Source organism: Heterodontus francisci, chromosome 24, assembly GCF_036365525.1.
Source record: "Heterodontus francisci isolate sHetFra1 chromosome 24, sHetFra1.hap1, whole genome shotgun sequence".
Classification (NCBI taxonomy): Eukaryota; Metazoa; Chordata; class Chondrichthyes; order Heterodontiformes; family Heterodontidae; genus Heterodontus; species Heterodontus francisci.
In genome coordinates, this window is record NC_090394.1 from 21,481,852 (window position 1) to 21,498,864 (window position 17,013).

The window sequence follows — 17,013 nt, forward strand, 5'->3', positions numbered from 1 at the left end:
GATGAGAAACAGCCCCAGATACAGTTTACTCCCGCGGGCCAGATGGAAACATCTAGCGGGCTGTATCGTGGCCCACGGGCCGTATGTTGGACAACCTTGATCTACAGTAAGAATAATTAACTGGGGGGGGAAGCCAACTTCAATGGAGTAAGAATGGATCTGGGTCGAATAAATTCGAATCAAAGGTTGGCAGGAAAAATAGTTGCTAAACAATGTGAACAATGGGCTACCTTCACAGAAGAGATAGTTTGGGCACAGTCAAGGTATGTTCCCTTGAAGGGGAAAGATAGGGTAAACAAATCCAGAGCAGCTGGATGACAAAAGTGATAGAGATTAAGATGAAGAAAAAAAAGTGTGCTTATGACAGATGTCAGGTGGAGAACCAGGATGAATACAGAAGGTTAAATGGGAAAGTGTCATAATAAGAGAAGCAAAAACATATGAAAAGGGACTGACAGCTAACATAAAAGGCAATCCCAAAGTCTTCTATAGGCATGTAAGTTGTAAAAGTTGGAGTAGGGTCGGTTAGGGACCAAAACAGGGACTTGCGCATGGAGGCAGGGGGAGTAGCTGAGGTATTAAATTAATACTTTGCATCTGTCTTTACCAAGGAAGAAGATGCAACCCAGGCCACGGTGAAAGAGGAGGTAATTAATACACTAGAAAGATTTAAAATTGCTAAGGAGGAGGTGAGGAGGTATTAGATATATATGTATAGACAGCAAGGAAAAATGTGCAGGTTTATGGGAGAAGGTGGGAGAATGGTATTCGGTAAATTGTCCAGAGAGCTGGTGCAGACATGATTGGCCAAATGGCCTACTTGTGCATTGTAACGATTGTGATGTTGTAGCAAGTTCCACAAACAGGTAAACAAGTTTCTGCTGGGTTCTTTATTGGATTTATTAGTGACGGTCATATATTTATGACCTCTAATTCTGGACTCCCCTACAAATGGAAACATTTTCTCTATGGCTATCCTATAAAACCCCCTCATAATCTTAAATACATCTATTTCAAGTCAGCAAATAAGGTCTCAACTTGCCATACAACAGAAAATAGCTCTATACCTTCTTTTGACATCTTACTGTATGTCATATTAATATAAAAGGTGCTGGCCATGAACAGCTTATTTTAAAAAATTTAAGTATTTTAATTATTTTCCCTGATGCGAATAACAGACCAAAGCCAAAAAGCTGCAGTTTCTGGACAATAAACTATGTATAAAATGCTGTAAACACTCAACGGGACAGGCAACAACTGTGGAGAGAACAGGTGAGCTAACGTTTCTAGACCCTTCATTAGGATCAAGCTCTGAAAAAGAGTTGATACCTGAAATGTTAAGTCAACAGTTCTCTTCACAGATGCCGAATGATTGTCTCATAAATAAAGGGCAGCTTTGTTTACACAAGATAGCCATGTGCCCTGCTGATGACTCAACTGAGAAATGCACCATGCAGTGGGGTACTGAATCCCAGATTGAGTTAACCATTTTCAGGCAGGGACAGTCAATTACTGCAACTGACCTCATCATTTCTTGGACAGTGATGAATAATGCCCAGCTCCTGATCTCCACCTGATAGAAGATGATGCAATAGCACAAGGTTTGGCTTCAGTGAATTGAATGAATTAATAGTCACTATCCAGACTCTCACATGGAGTGATTGACAAAGACAATGGAGAACCACAAGGTCTGGTGCAACAGCAGGATTTGCATCTTCGGGAGCAGACATACGAGGGATGGGACAAAAGTATTTTGACCCATTCAACTGCATTTTGAACACCCTCAAAGCCGCAACTCTACTGCCTTGCCTACAAATACTTCCAAATATTGATCAATCTTTTAGTAAAGAATTATCTTCCAACATCTGCTTGAAGTTTATTGCTTATTTTCCCTCTGGACTGCATGGCTAATGCCTCTCAACTTTCATTACAACTCATCCCAGTTTTCACTTGGGTTAATTCCAGTTGCTCTTTCCTGCAGCCTCTTCCAATGCATATGTGGTGATCAATACTGTACAGTACTTCCAAGTGTGGTCTGGCCATTGTCTCAGCATAACTTTGAGACTTGTACCTAACAATTCTGGTTATGGAGCACAAACTTATATTTGTTTTGTTTAAAATTGCTTTTCCATATTTTTATATTCAATATAACAAATTCATTTTCAACTTCTCCTATGTTGATTCTAAGAAAAGGAAGAAAAATCAGCAATAAAAAAAATCCTTCCCTTCAATTATTTACAAATATTTTTTCAAAAATTCTACATCCCTTTGACTGATTAGGTTGATTAAGCAACTTGGCATTGTGAGAAAAGTACAATGGAAGTGATAACATCTACTAATTGCCTAATTTCATAAACTTTTTCCTCTCACATGCTAATCAGAAGACAGCAGGAATATATCCCAGCAAGCACTATTACTTACTTGATATATAAATGATGTCTACTTTATCACCATTTCTTTTCTCATTGAATTGCAGAAGATATTGCACCAATGCAATGTTATATAAAGGTGAACATTTTAGCATTAAGCAAGAAGACATATTTCAGTTTCCATTTGGAACACTATGATGTGCAGCACAGCATTTATTGAATCACTGCTATTGAAAAATGAACCCTTAAGAGGTCAGAATTTGTAGTGTCTTAGAAATATCAGCAACAAGAACGATGTTTCTACAGGTCTAAATATTTCCTTTTCACAAAATCACAATTAGAAAAACATGGAATCAGAACATTTATAGCATTCTTTGAGCAAGCGAAAAAAATTATAAAATTAAAATAATTTTGGTGCAAAAAGTCTATTACAGTGCTCAAAGTGTTCAAGCTATGCTTCAGTGGCCACCTACATTCTGTGCATTCCAATGAGTGCATACAAGCATAAAACAGGGATGTCACATGATTAGCATCACAAATTAATGATTTTTTTTTTTAAAAAGAACAACTCACATCATCTCACCTTTACTGAAAATCCAGGTTTCTCAAGCCAGAAGTTTATTTTAATATTTTGGGTTTTTTTTAAAGATAAATGTTGTTCAGACATTAAAAATATTTCTGATGAAATACTGACCCAACTGGAATGTTAAACATGAGAGATCCTGAAATAAACTGCACAAAGACAGTACAAATTCAATATTATTTGCACTAGTCCATATGGTCTGGGTGAAAAAAATTTTAAGTTTTAATAGAATGTATTAGCCTTGTTATAGATGTTAACCAGGATTTTTGGAAAGGGTAAGGATAGGATGATGCATTGATATGCAAAACCTATCAAACACTATGTTGTGACATCCCTACTAGTCAGTGGGATCTGGAGCCATGCTCCAGTGCTTGCCCATGCTATTCAGCAAGGTGTAATTTTTGAGAGAGCTAAAAGCAATAGGGAAGTAGGATATAAGCTGTATTGTAATGTTCATTTTTCGGTGCTATTTAGCAGAATATATATTTTAAAGAGAATTAGAATCAACGTGGAATGGAGCAACAAAGCAATGCTCCAATGTCCATTTAAAATGCTGTGCTGGGTAATGGGTACTGTTTTAGAGAATCAGACAGTGGGGAAAGGGTTGCCCATTCAAAATAATAATATTTAGCAAAAGTGAATAGTTAAGGAACGGAAAGCAATAGGGAATGGGATATAAAGCCATATTTCAGTACCTGTTCTGGTTTGCTGCCTTCTTTACCAGTAAGAGTTCGTTCTCGCACTGTCGCAGTTCTTTGGCTGCCAGCTCAGATGGCTGCCACTGTCCAGAGCAGCCAAATACAGCTGTGGCATTGCAAGAGAGAGAAATAGAGTGCAGCCTCAAAAGAGAAATCCAGTGCAAGCAAGTGTAAAGGGAAGAACAAACCCACAACACACCCAGGGACATTCCCAGGACAGGGGGAGGGAACACAGGAACAATTGGGAGCACCACAACTCATAAAAACCTTCTTATATTATGAACACATCTATCAACTTAACAAACTCAACAAACCAAGCCCACTCCCTATTTCTCTGAACTTAATGCAATATTCCGTATTAATTTTGAACCAAGCACACTTTAACCTTTGAGGACTGTAGAATTATGCACCATAACCAAAAACAATTTGTGACTGGAATTTTCAGTTTGATATAATTCAGAGAAATCTTGAATTTCTACTTTGTTTTATCTTTCTTCAACTTTGTTTTCCAAGAATGTGATTTTTGAAAAATGGTGGAAAATAGGTTTTGTTTCTCAAAGTAGTAGTTAGTCCATAAAGATAGCATTGGTATTAAATAAATCCTCAGTAAAACACAATATTTTTAGATTATTTTGAAAGCATTGCAGTACAGTGCTGTAACAATGAAAACACAATATTTAGAAAGCAAGAAGGCACAAAACTCAAACTGGCCCAGGTATGGATGCCTACTGGAGATAGACATTGGTTTTTAGAAAACAAAGCTATCTGGTTCCACCAGTGAATCAATTTATATTTCTACTGGGATCCATATGCACATGCAAGTCCTTCGTAGGATCATGATTCACACACATAGGAACAGGTATAGGTCATTCAACCCTTGAACTTGTTTCACCATTCAATAAGATCATGACTGACCTGTACCTGAATCCCACTTACCTACCATTTCTCTGCATGCCTGTCAATAAATATCTTTGAATCTAGTGCTGAAAATTTCAATTTATTCTGCATTCACAGCTTTCCAGGCTTTCACTGCTTCCTGATTTTATTCCAAAATGGCCTAGCTCTAATTTTAAGATAATGCCCCCTGTTCTAGGTTCCCCAGGCACAGAAATAATTTCTCTGTATCTACCCTATTACTAGATCAATCCTGAATCATTCCAACGCTCGGGGATTAAGCCCAGCTTTATAACCTGTCCTCATAATTTAACCCTTTAACACAGTATAATTCTGGAGAATATGCATTGCACCTCCTTCACGATGCATCTTACCTGAGGTGCTGCGCCCAAAACTGAACATATTATTCCAGTCATGGTCTAGCCACGGTTCTGTAGAACTTATGTACAATTTCCTCACTTGTGTATTTCCAACCTCCTTGAGATAAAGGCCAACATTCCACTAGCCTTTTTAATTGCTAGTGCACAGGTGCAAAAAGTTTTTGGTAATTTGCGTGCAGACACCTAAATCCCTTTGCTTCTCCACAGTTTCTAGTCTCTTACTATAAAGAAAATATTGTTTTTCCCTTCTCAGATCCAAAGTGGATGTTCTCACACTTTCGCACACTGAACTCAATCAGCCACAGTTCTGTCCATTTAGTTAGTCTGTATATATTTCTTTTTAAACTTATTGCTCCCAGCTAGACAATTTAGTGCCTTCTAACTTAGATCATCTGCAAACTTGGATGTACAACTCTATTCCTTTGTCAAAGCCATTAATATATATGGTGAAAAGCTGAGACCCCAGGACAGATCTCTGGGGATGATTACTTGTCACATCATTCCAATCAGAGAACATTCCCTTTCTCCCTATTCTATATCTCCTACTTCCCCCACAACTACGCACCCACATCATAAAGTTACCTCCAATTTAATGTATTTTTATTTATGCTAATTAACTCTTGTGCAGAACCTTAAATCCTTTCTGGAAATCCATATGGACAACATTTGTAGACATGCCTCTAGCCACCATGCTAGTGATGACCTCTGCAAAAGAATTCAACTAGATTAATCAGACATCACCTACTCTCCAGAAATCTGACTATCTTTGATCAGTTTATACTTGTCCAAGTGCTCAGCCACCCTGTCCCTGATGACAAATTCAAGTAACTTCTCCACAACTGATGTTAGACAGGTCTGTAGTTATGTGCTTCTTCCCTCCCTCCCATCTCAAATAACAAAATGACATTTATAATTTTCCAATACAAAAGGTATAGATCCCAAATCTAGATAAACCTGGATAATTGTAACACATCTGCAATTTCCTCACCTATTTCTTTTAATATCCCGGGGTGGAAAACATCTGGTCCTGGAGATGTATCTATCCTAAGTCCCATTATTTACTCCATTACCATTTTTTAAATACTTTAAATCCACTAAGCCTCTCCCATGACTTAATTTTAGGTTCTTTTGTATCAATTGTATTCTGTCCTCCTTTTACACTGTGAAAATGGATAAAAAATATTGATTTAGCAAGTTTGCCATTTACTTATTGTTCATTATAGTCTCACCCGCATCTGTCTTTAATGGATGCACATTCCCCATTACCACTCTTTTTCTTAATGTATATATATATATTTTGCACCTCCACATTATTTGCATCCCTTTGTTGATTATTAGAACTCTCCAAGTTCACTAAATTTCCACTTTCCTCCCATTTGTGTAAGACTTTCTCCTAGCTTGATACGATCTCATACCTTATTTGTTGACTACTTGCTTCAACAATGTTGCACAAGTAGAGATTTTGCCTTTTAGGGATATGGACCAGTCTAATATATCAAATATTTTTTGAATATTTCCTACCATCTGTCTATAGGTTCACCCATTAACAGCTCAAGCCCATGTCATTTCTGATCCTTTCAAAATCTGCCTTATTTAAATTTAAAGCCCTGGTTTGTCACTCTCTTTTCTCCCTCTCAAACCCAATAGCAAATTCAATGACATTATGAACACTATTTGCAAGACGTCCCTTCACTGTCATATTGTTCACCTGTTCTGGTCACATTTTTAGCTTTAAAATAAGGCAACTTCACAGTGTGGGAAGCAAACTCCAGTTGTTTGATTTGATAAATAATACCAAATGACAATGTCGAAGTTTAGCAAATGCCAAAAAAGTGATTCTAAAAATGTCCTTGAACCCTGGCTTACAATCAATAAGCAGCTGAAAGAGATTGCTGGCTGTTTTCAGATGAGTTATGATCAATAAGGGAAAGGTTCTAAAGTCACCTCAAGAAGCCAGGGTAGTCTTTACTTAGCAAATGCTACCCAAGACTCTTAAGAGATCATGCATAATATGAATAGAGGCCATAAAGCTATGTAAAATGAAAGAGTATAAAAATTGAAAAGAGAGATAACGAAAGCAACAGAGACACAAATCAGAAAAGACAAACAGAAATAAGTAGAATTTAAATAGGAAATAGTGTTAAAACATATTTTAAATTAGCAAAGAATTCCAATACTGTATCGGTGGTCTTTGACGTCAATGTAAACTCAAAATATATCTCACTTCTAAAGATGTCACCACCATATCATTTTGAAGTGTGTAAAATATAATTAGAAAAATGTTGATTCCCACATTGTCAGGCTGACCCGTTGTAAAATATAAGAAAATCTTTATACAGCAGTTTGTTGATAAATAGAAATTAATTCAACAGTTCACTTACTCACATCAAAAGTATTTTTTTTTATAAAAGAAAAGTGGACTGATGAGGTGTTAAGTTTTGATTCTCATCATCTGGGCAGTATTTCTCACACTAATTATTACTTTAGACATTTCAATCCTTTAAGACCTTTATCTATTCTGCACCTTTAAAATATCCCGATCAAGAATCTTCCAATACTGCATGGTACAATAGGGCCATAATTAAGATCCTATCAAAAAATGCAAAATGGTTTTAATTTGGACATTTAACTTGAATTTTAAGCACTTGAATGGTGCAAAATACTACACTGTACTCAAAGGATTAAATTGAAGCTATACGCATACCATTAATAGACAACAAACTTAAAATAGAAAACTTAAGTTAAACTGGGCAAGATAAAACACCACTTACCAGTACACACTAGACCCTCTCTATAAAGCTGTCTTTGCAGTCACACAAAAAGCTCGCTATACTGACGAGTATGTTGTAGATAGTCTTTTATATGGTTCCCCTATAGAAAGGGAGCCATAAGGAATACGTGTTATCCGAGAGGTTGTGGCATACCAGACAATGTTATAGCAAGGGGCTAGTGTAGTCAGCTTTTGTTTTATCCTACCGTGTCTAAAAACAGATTTTTGACGAATGGTGCCTCATTTTTGTTCTTGCTCTAATACAGAAAATTTGTGCAACATGAAAACCCTTCCTCAGAAGATACCACAAATTCTATTGCATCATACTCTTCAAAAATCTGTGTGGTATGCGTTCATTTTCCAGCACCAAGATATTACACAAACACTAAGTGATTGTAATAGAATTATTTAAAAATTCTAGGTGAACAGCATTCCCTTTTAAAAATATATCTTATCTTTGATCAAGTCTATTGGCACAGCAAATCATAGTTTTTCAAAGCTTTGGACTAGTTTTCCTTTTGGGTTAAATCAATTTTCTGTGCGAAAACAAAAAAAAAAACTAAATAAATCTATCAACTTACAGAAGGAGGTGGAGATTCTCTGCCAATGAGAGGTGTGTTCTCACAGCGGGGATTCTGATAGGTTGTGTTCTGGCTCCTGTTTAATTAGAGAGGAAAAAAGTTACATTCTAGTTCATTAACTGAACAGGTACTGTATTCGCCCCATTTCTTACCTTAATTTATTTGCATTTTTATGTGATACATAAAAAGAAAAAGTGAGACTTAGGTGCAACAACTTTATGCAAAACCCACTCCCTCTTTACAGAAAAAAATAATAAATTCTCCTAAAATATGCTTTTTTTTGGAAAACACCTATTTCTGGTTCTGGCTTGGAACCCTTTGAGTATAGTCTTTCTCCCTACTAAGCCACTCCAAACGCAACAATTAGAGAGAATCTGAATTGAAAACAGCAGGGGGTGCAATTTCAAACCAGCCTGGGGACACACTGAAGCTACACATTGGCCGGAATTTCACAGTGGGTGGACGGGAGCAGTCCACCGACTGAAAAGTTGGTGGTGAACCCGCCTCTGCCTGGCCTGGGGATCCGGACTGCATCTTGTGGTCCCCAGGCCATTAAATGGTCTGAGGTGAGACTTGCACCTCATTGAGGCCGGAAGTCCCACCTAATGGCCATTCAGCAGGCCGGCAGCTCTCTGTCCCAGTAGCGCCACCGGGAGAGGTAGCCACTGCTGGGACTGCAAACTAGCCTCAGGAGGAAGATGTCAGGGAGCCCCGGAGAACCGCTAAGTTTTTGGGGCCTCGCCGGGGGCAATCAGTCGGACTCCACTGAGGCAAGGGTGGCCCTATTGGGGGGATGGGAGGCGTGTTGGGCATTGGGGCATCAGGGGCAGCCCTCTGACAGGCACAGGGTGCTTGATCAGGAGGGCCCCTCCCAGGCCGTCGGAAAGTCGCCTACTTTTAACAGGCGGCTTTTCTCGGGCCTGGGCTGCCCACCAGCTAAAGGTAAAATCCCCGTGGCAGTGGGCAGAGGTCCTTAAATGGCCGTTAACTGGCCACTTAAGGGCCTTGATTGGCCTGGGGTAGGCGGGCCATTTTTCACCGCCGCCGTCCTGCGTGATGTGGCGGCAAAGGGGGGAGCAGGTCGGGAAGGGCCCCCCCCCACCATCCCACTCTTTGCGGGGGTGTAAAATTCCAGCCATTAAAAAAGTACTCCCCCACAAACCCCCCCCCCCAACACCTCGACTTCCCCCATCCTTCAAATAAGACATTTTACATCATAATATTCGAGTTAAAACAGAGACATAATGAAAATAGTATTTTCAGCTTTGAATTCTCAAGGCCAATGATTTTTTTGTAACAATTTCTATTAAAAAGAGGCACCACTACTGAGAATTCAAATCATGAAATTTGATTTTAGAATGGCCGCCAGAAAACTTAGATGATTTTTTTTTTTTTTGAAGTGTTTTGAACCCAAGCAGACTGATGGAAACTTCTAGGTTCCATGACAACCAAAATTTACATTCTATAAGCATCAAGAAAAAAAGACATTTATTTTTCTGCTTTTACAAATACCGTCTCAAAAATGGATCGTGTTTCAAATTGGGGGAATGAAGGATTAGAGGGGAAACGATTGGAATTCCAACCTGCATCAGATGTCACCTGGTAAAATTATCACTCCCTTTAATAAACTGGCAGATTAATAACAGTAAATAAAAATGCTTAGATAGGTTCCCACCTCAACTTGTCTACAAAGATTATAATTCAGCTTTATTACTGGATAATAAAAGCAAAATACTAAAATAAAAGCAAAATACTGCAGATGCTGGAAATCTGAAACAAAAACAAGAAATGCTGGAATCACTCAGCAAGTCTGGCAGCATCTGTGGAAAGAGAAGCAGAGTTAACGTTTCGGGTCAGTGACCCTTCTTCGGAACTTCTTCGGAATTGAGTTCCGAAGAAGGGTCACTGACACGAAACGTTAACTCTGCTTCTCTTTCCACAGATGCGGCCAGACCTGCTGAGTGATTCCAGCATTTCTTGTTTTTATTACTGGATAAACCTGGTATAAATCAATTATAAAATAAATATGTAATTTTAACATTTCTTACATAAGGTTTTAAAACACCTCTGGACTTCAATTTTCAAATATTACTTTAATTTTAAGCAGAAGGGAAAAAGCAAACTGGAAAGCAGGAACTAAAAGAACAGAAGGTAATTTTATTGCTTACATGTATTCCGTGACAGGGGCATTACTGACAGTATGTGCTGCGGCAGGGATACTGGTCTCACTGCCAAAACTGCTCCCACAGCTGTACAGACTGGGCATATGAACTCTGTACAGATTGTCATGCTGTTGGCGGTTTCCTTGTGGGCTCACAATATCCTCATCTCCATCGTCATCAACATGACTGCTTCAGGAATGGGAAAATCAGAAATATCAGGATCAAGCATGGCACTCTTATTTAAACCAATACATGATTAGATTAGATTAGAGATACAGCACTGAAACAGGCCCTTCGGCCCACCGAGTCTGTGCCGAACATCAACCACCCATTTATACTAATCCTACACTAATCCCATATTCCTACCAAACATCCCCACCTGTCCCTACATTTCCCCACCACCTACCTATACTAGTGACAATTTATAATGGCCAATTTACCTATCAACCTGCAAGTCTTTTGGCTTGTGGGAGGAAACCGGAGCACCCGGAGGAAACCCACGCAGACACAGGGAGAACTTGCAAACTCCACACAGGCAGTACCCGGAATCGAACCCGGGTCCCTGGAGCTGTGAGGCTGCGGTGCTAACCACTGTGCCACTGTGCCGCCCAACCATTCTTCCATACATACTTCATGGATTTAGCATATTCATTTTAGATTAACATTTTGCACTATAACATGTTGCTGATATATAATAAATTAATTTTTTGTTTACATTTTAGTCGTTTTTTTTTTACCCAGCATATTTGCTGTAAATGCTGAGGTTTTGCTAAAATACCACTAGTATAATAGAAAAAATAAAAAGCACAAATTCTAAAAAAAACCTCGGCAGATTTTGTGTTATGATGCACATATGTTTATGCTAGATATTCTCCCTGGGTTGAGCATCACCAGTTACTCCCATAAATTGACTACACTTCCCCTGTGCCCTTAACTGCTCAATATCTGGGTAAATGTAGCAAGATCCAGCAATCAAACAGAGAACCTTTGTCAGTATACGCAAAGTTACTGGTATAGATCACATACTGCAAAATTATTTAACATTAAATGAACAGTAGACTTGTGAACTTTACTGCACGCCCCAAAATGTCACAACACATTCCTATCCCGTGCCAAGTCTCAACATAAAATTGATTCTTGAAACATGGTTGCTTCTGATTTAGCCCAGTCTCTTTAGATTCAAAATGACTGCTCACTGTAGAGTCATCCATAGTTGCATTATTCAAAATCTTAAGATATACTGAAACAACATACTTTAAAAAAAATCTGCATCCCTCATAACTACGAGGTGTTCAGCAATTTGCAAGGTTCACACTCAATCCTTGAGAATAAGACCCAGAACTGCTGTAGCCTAGCCTCCACAACTCTGAGGCAGAGAATTCCAGAGATTCACCACCCTCAGAGAAGAAATTCCTTTGCATCTCAGTTTCAAATGTGTGCCCCCTTATTCTGTAACTATGTCCCCTAGTTCAAGATTCCTCCACTAGTGGAAACATCTTCTCAGCATCTACCCTGTCAAGCCCCCTTAAAATCTTATATGTTTCTATGAGATCACCCCTCATTCTTCTAAACTCCAATGAATAAAGGCCTAACCTGTTCTTGATAAGACAGCCCCTTCACCCCAGGAATCAGCCTAATGAACCTTTTCTGAACTGCCTCCAATGCTAGTATATCCTTCTTTAAATAAGGGGAACAAAACTGCATGCAGTACTCCAGGTGTGGCCTCACCAACACCCTGTACAGTTGGAACAAGACTTCCCTATTTCTAAACTCTAACCCCCTAGCAATAAAGGCCAAAATTCCATTTGCCTTCCCAATTACTTGCTGCACCTTCATGCTAACTTGTTGTGTTTCATGTACAAGAACACCCATATCCATCTGTACCTCAGTATTTTGTAGTCTTTCTCCATCTAAATAATAATCTACCTTTTTATTCTTCCTACCAAAGTGGATTACCTCACACTTTCCCATATTGAACACTGGGCAGCACAGTGGCGCAGTGGTTAGCACCGCAGCCTCACAGCTCCAGCGACCCGAGTTCAATTCTGGGTACTGCCTGTGCAGAGTTTGCAAGCTCTCCCTGTGACTGCGTGGGTTTCGCTCCAGTTTCCTCCCACAGCCAAAGACTTGCAGGTTGATAGGTAAATTGGCCATTATAAATTGCCCCTAGTATAGGTAGGGGAATTGTGGGGATGTGGTAGGAAAATGGGATTAGTATAAATGGGTGGTTGATGGTCGGCACAGACTCGGTGGGCCAAAGGGCCTGTTTCAGTGCTGTATCTCTAAAATAAAAAATGATCATCTGTCAAGTTTTTGCCCACTCACTTAACCTATCTATCTCCCTTTGCAGATTCTTTGTGTCCTCATCACAACATGCCTTCCCACCTATTTATGTATTGTCAGCAAATTTGGATACACTACTCTCTGCCCCTTCTTCTAAGTTATTAATATAGATAGTAAATAGTTGAGGCCCTAGGATTGATCCTTGTGGCACCCCACTAGTTACGGCTTTCCAACCTGAAAAAGACCCACTGATCCTGACTCTCTGCCTTCTGTGTGTTAGCCAATCCTCAATCCATGCCAACACATTACCCTCAATATCCTGAGCTCTTATTTTGTGCAATAACCTTTTATGTGGCACTTTATCAAATGCCTTCTGAAAATCCAAATACACTACATCTACTGGTTCCCCTTTATCCACTCTGCTTGTTATATCCTCGAAGAACTCCAACAAATTTTTCAAACAGGATTTCCCTTTCATAAAACCATGCTGACTCTGTTTGATTTTCATTATGTTTTTCTAAATGTCCTGCTATTTCTTCCTTAATAATGGACTAGCATTTTCCCAATGACTGATGTTAAGCTAACAGGTCTGTAGTTTCCTGATTTCTGTCTCCTTCCTTTTTTGAATAGGGGTGTCACATTAGCGATTTGCAATCCACTCGTACCCTACCGGAATCCAGTGAGTTTTGGTATATTATGACAATGCCTCCACTATCTCTGCAGCCACTTCTTTTAAAACCCTTGGAGCAGGCCATCCGGTCCTCGTGACTTGTCTGCCTATAGTCCCATCAGTTTGTCCAGCACCTTTTCCCTCGTGATAGAGATTATTACAAGTCCCTCCCTCCCATTTACACCTTGCTCATCTATTATTGTTGGGATGTTTATAGTGTCCTCCACCGTGAAGACCGATGCAAAATATTGGTTTAAATTATCTGCCATTTCCCTGTTCCCTGTTATTAATTCCCCATTCTCATTCTCCAAGGGTCCCACACTTATTTTAGCTACTCTCTTCCTTTTAATATACCGGTAGAAGCTCTTACAGTTTGTTTTATATTTCTTGCCAATTTACTCTCAATCAATTTTCTCCCGCTTTATTAGTTTTTTAGTCATCCGCTGCTAGTTTCTAAAAAATTCTCAATCCTCTGGCCTACCACTCGTTTTCGCCACATTGTACACCTTTGTTTTTGATTTGATACTCTCCTTAACTTCCTTTGTTATCCACAGGTGGTTCATCATTTTCTTCGAGTCCTTCCTTCTGACCAGAATAAATGTTTGCTGAGTGTTATGAAATATCTGTTTAAACATCTGCCACTGTTCATCCACTGACTTCCCCTGCAGTCTATCTTCCCAGCCCGCTTTAGACAACTCTTTCTTCATACCTCTGTAATTGCCCTTGTTCAAGTTGAAGACACTGGTTTGAGACCCGAGTTGCTCACCCTCAAACGTAATTTAAAATTCTACCATGTTATGATCGCTTCCCCCTAAAGGATCCTTAACTATGAGATCTCTTATTAATCCTACCTCATTACACAATACCAAATTTAAAATAGCCTGTTCCCTGGTAGGTTCTGCAATGTATTGTTCTAAGTAACAATCCCTGAGGCACTCTACAAATTCGTCTTCCATGCTGCTCTTGCCAATTTGACTTGTCCAGTCTATATGCAGATTAAAATCACCCATGATAATTGCAATGCCCTTCTTACACGCCTCCATTATTTCCTGATTAATATCTTGTCCTACAGAGAGTCAACTCCTCGGGGGCCTATAGACCACTCCCACCCGTGATTTCTTTCCCTTGCTATTCCTTATTTCCATCCAAACTGATTCTACATCACGATCTATTACACCTATATCATTACTCACAACTGCACTGACCCCTTCCTTTAATAACAAAGCTACCCCACCTCCTTTTCCTTTCTGCCTTTTCTTCCAGAACGAATATCCTTGAACATTTAGATTCCAGTCCTGGTCATCCTCCAACCATGTCTCAGTGATTGCTATCAAATCATATTCATTTATTTTTACCTGTGCCATCAGCTCATCTATCTTGTTACAAATGCTACGTGCATTCAGATAAAGAGCCTTAAACTTTGACTTTTTACCATTTTTACCTACTCTGGTTCTAATTTCTGCTGTACTCTTGTGCGTGTATTCTCTGTCCTTTCCTGTCACTCTCTGATTAACGTATGTTCCTTCACTATCCTGCCCCTCTGCTCTTGTTACTTTTCAACTTTTTAAACTTCCTTTCAATTGAACCCTCCCCCCCACTATTTAGTTTAAAGCCTTATCTACAACCCTAGTTATACGATTCGCCAGGACACTGGTCCCAGCATGGTTCAAGTGAAGCACATCCCAACAGAACAGCTTTCTCTTTCCCTAGTACTGGTGCTAGTGTCCCATGTATCGAAACCCATTTCTCCCACACCAATCTTATTTACCCTATGCCAATTTGCAAGTGGCTCAGGTAGTAATCCTCTCTTGACCCCTACACTGTCTCTAAATTGTCAGACTGTTTGTCCAACACTAGATGAGAAGAAATTTCCTCCTGAATATTGTGAAAGCTGATGCCATTATCTTCAGTCCCTGCCACAAACTCCATTCCCTAGTCACCGACTCCATCCCTCTCCCTGGCAACAGTCTGAGGCTGAACCAGACTGTTCACAACCTTGCTGTAATATTTGATGCTGAGGTAAGTTTCCAACCACATATCACCCATCACTAAGGCTGCCGATTTCCACCTCCGTAACATTGCCAAGCTCTGCCCCTGCCTCAGTTCCTCTGCTGCTGAAACCCTCATCCATGTGTTTGTTATTTCCAGATCTGACCATTCAAATGCACACCTGGCTGGACTCCCATCTTCCACCTTACATAGACATAGGCCGGAATTTTACCCTTGTCGGACAGAAACTGTTCACTGACCGATAAGTCAGTGGCTATCCTGCCTCCGCCTGGCTTGGGGATCCAGACCGCATTTTAGAGTCCCCAGGCCCTTAATTGGTCTGAGGCAGGACTTCCACCTCATTGAAGCAGGAAGTCCCGCCTAATCGAGCTGTCGGCCAATCAGCAGTGGCCACTGCTGAGACTGCAATCCAGCTTCAACAAGAGGAGGAAGGACGGCCTCAGGAAAAGTTAAGTTTTTGGGGCCTTGCCGGAGGTGAGTGGTCAGGCCCTGGCGAGGCAAGGGTGGTCTATTAGGGGGAGGGAGGGAGCGTTGGAGCTGGTTGCGGCATCAGGGGCGGTCCTCCGTCTGGCACAGGGTGCCTGATCAGGAAGGTATCCCCCTCCACTTGCCCACCCCTGTTTTAACAGGCGGCTTTTCTTCTGGGCCGCCCGCCAGCCAAGTGTAAAATCCCTGTGGCGGTGGGCAGAGGTCCTTAAATGGCTGTTAACTGGCCACTTAAGGGCCTTGAATGGCCTGGGGTGGGCTGCCCATTTTTCTCTGCCACCGCCCCGCATAAAACGGCGCCGGAGGCAGGAGAGGATCGGGAAGGGCCCCCCCAGCCACTATCCCACTCTTTGGGGGGGCGTAAAATTCTGGCCATAGTCACAGAAGAGGCCAGCCTGTTGAGTATTAAAGCTAATCCAAAACTCTGCTTCCCATGTCCTAACTCATACCAAGTCCCATTCACTGACCTACATTGGAATTCCTATGCTAAATCTTTTCACCTCTGTACCTCCTCTTTTCCCTCCTTTACGTTGCGCTGTAAAACTCATTTCTTTGACCAAGCTTTTGGTCATCCATCCTTATATCTCCCTATATGGCTGGGTGTCAAACACTCCTCCGAAGCACCTTGGGACGCTCCATTATGTTAAAAGGTGCTATATAAATACAAGTTGTTGCTGGGGAGGGGGATATATTATGAATCAAACTTATTTCGGTTTGTTTTTTCTGTGACTGGAACACATGCTGCACAATTCCAGCATTTTCTGTTTCACTTCAGACCTCTAGCTGCTAGAATTGTCAGAGAGTTCACATTAGAGCGTGGCAACCCAACCCGACGGCACCCGACAACTTGTGCCGGGTTCGGGTCGCTCTTCCAGGTCTGGCATTCAGGCTCGGGTCGGTCTGGGTCGGATGCAGTGACAGCCAGTACGTCAAGGCGGGAAACACTCTGCACCAGTCTGCAGTGAGCGATTTCATCCAAGGTAGAACACAACCTCTTTAATATAGTCAACTTTATTCCGGTCATCAGGTCAGGCGCGGGAAAAAATGAAAGGACTCGGGCCGGGATGGATGTGGTTGTGTCAGGTTCGGATCGAATTTCATTTGCAGACCCGAGCAGGCCTTTAGTT

At 40.5% G+C, this 17,013-nt stretch overlaps 1 protein-coding gene across 4 annotated transcripts in view; it reads right to left on the bottom strand.

The window, feature by feature from the left end:
* The window catches only part of LOC137383234 (protein tweety homolog 3-like), a 216,094-nt gene that overhangs the window by 15,306 nt on the left and 183,775 nt on the right, over positions 1–17,013 (bottom strand). Inside the window, exons 12-14 of one of the 4 annotated variants that reach the window (XM_068055745.1) lie at positions 10,444–10,623; positions 8,276–8,351; positions 3,648–3,756 (exon numbers count right to left, since the gene is read on the bottom strand). In XM_068055745.1, the coding sequence (XP_067911846.1) occupies positions 3,670–3,756; positions 8,276–8,351; positions 10,444–10,623 (343 nt within the window). In that variant the 3' untranslated portion in view covers positions 3,648–3,669. Of the gene's footprint in view, positions 1–3,647; positions 3,757–7,695; positions 7,796–8,275; positions 8,352–10,443; positions 10,627–17,013 lie in introns of all 4 variants that reach the window. The other 3 variants (XM_068055744.1, XM_068055747.1, XM_068055746.1) reach the window with 3 other exon arrangements.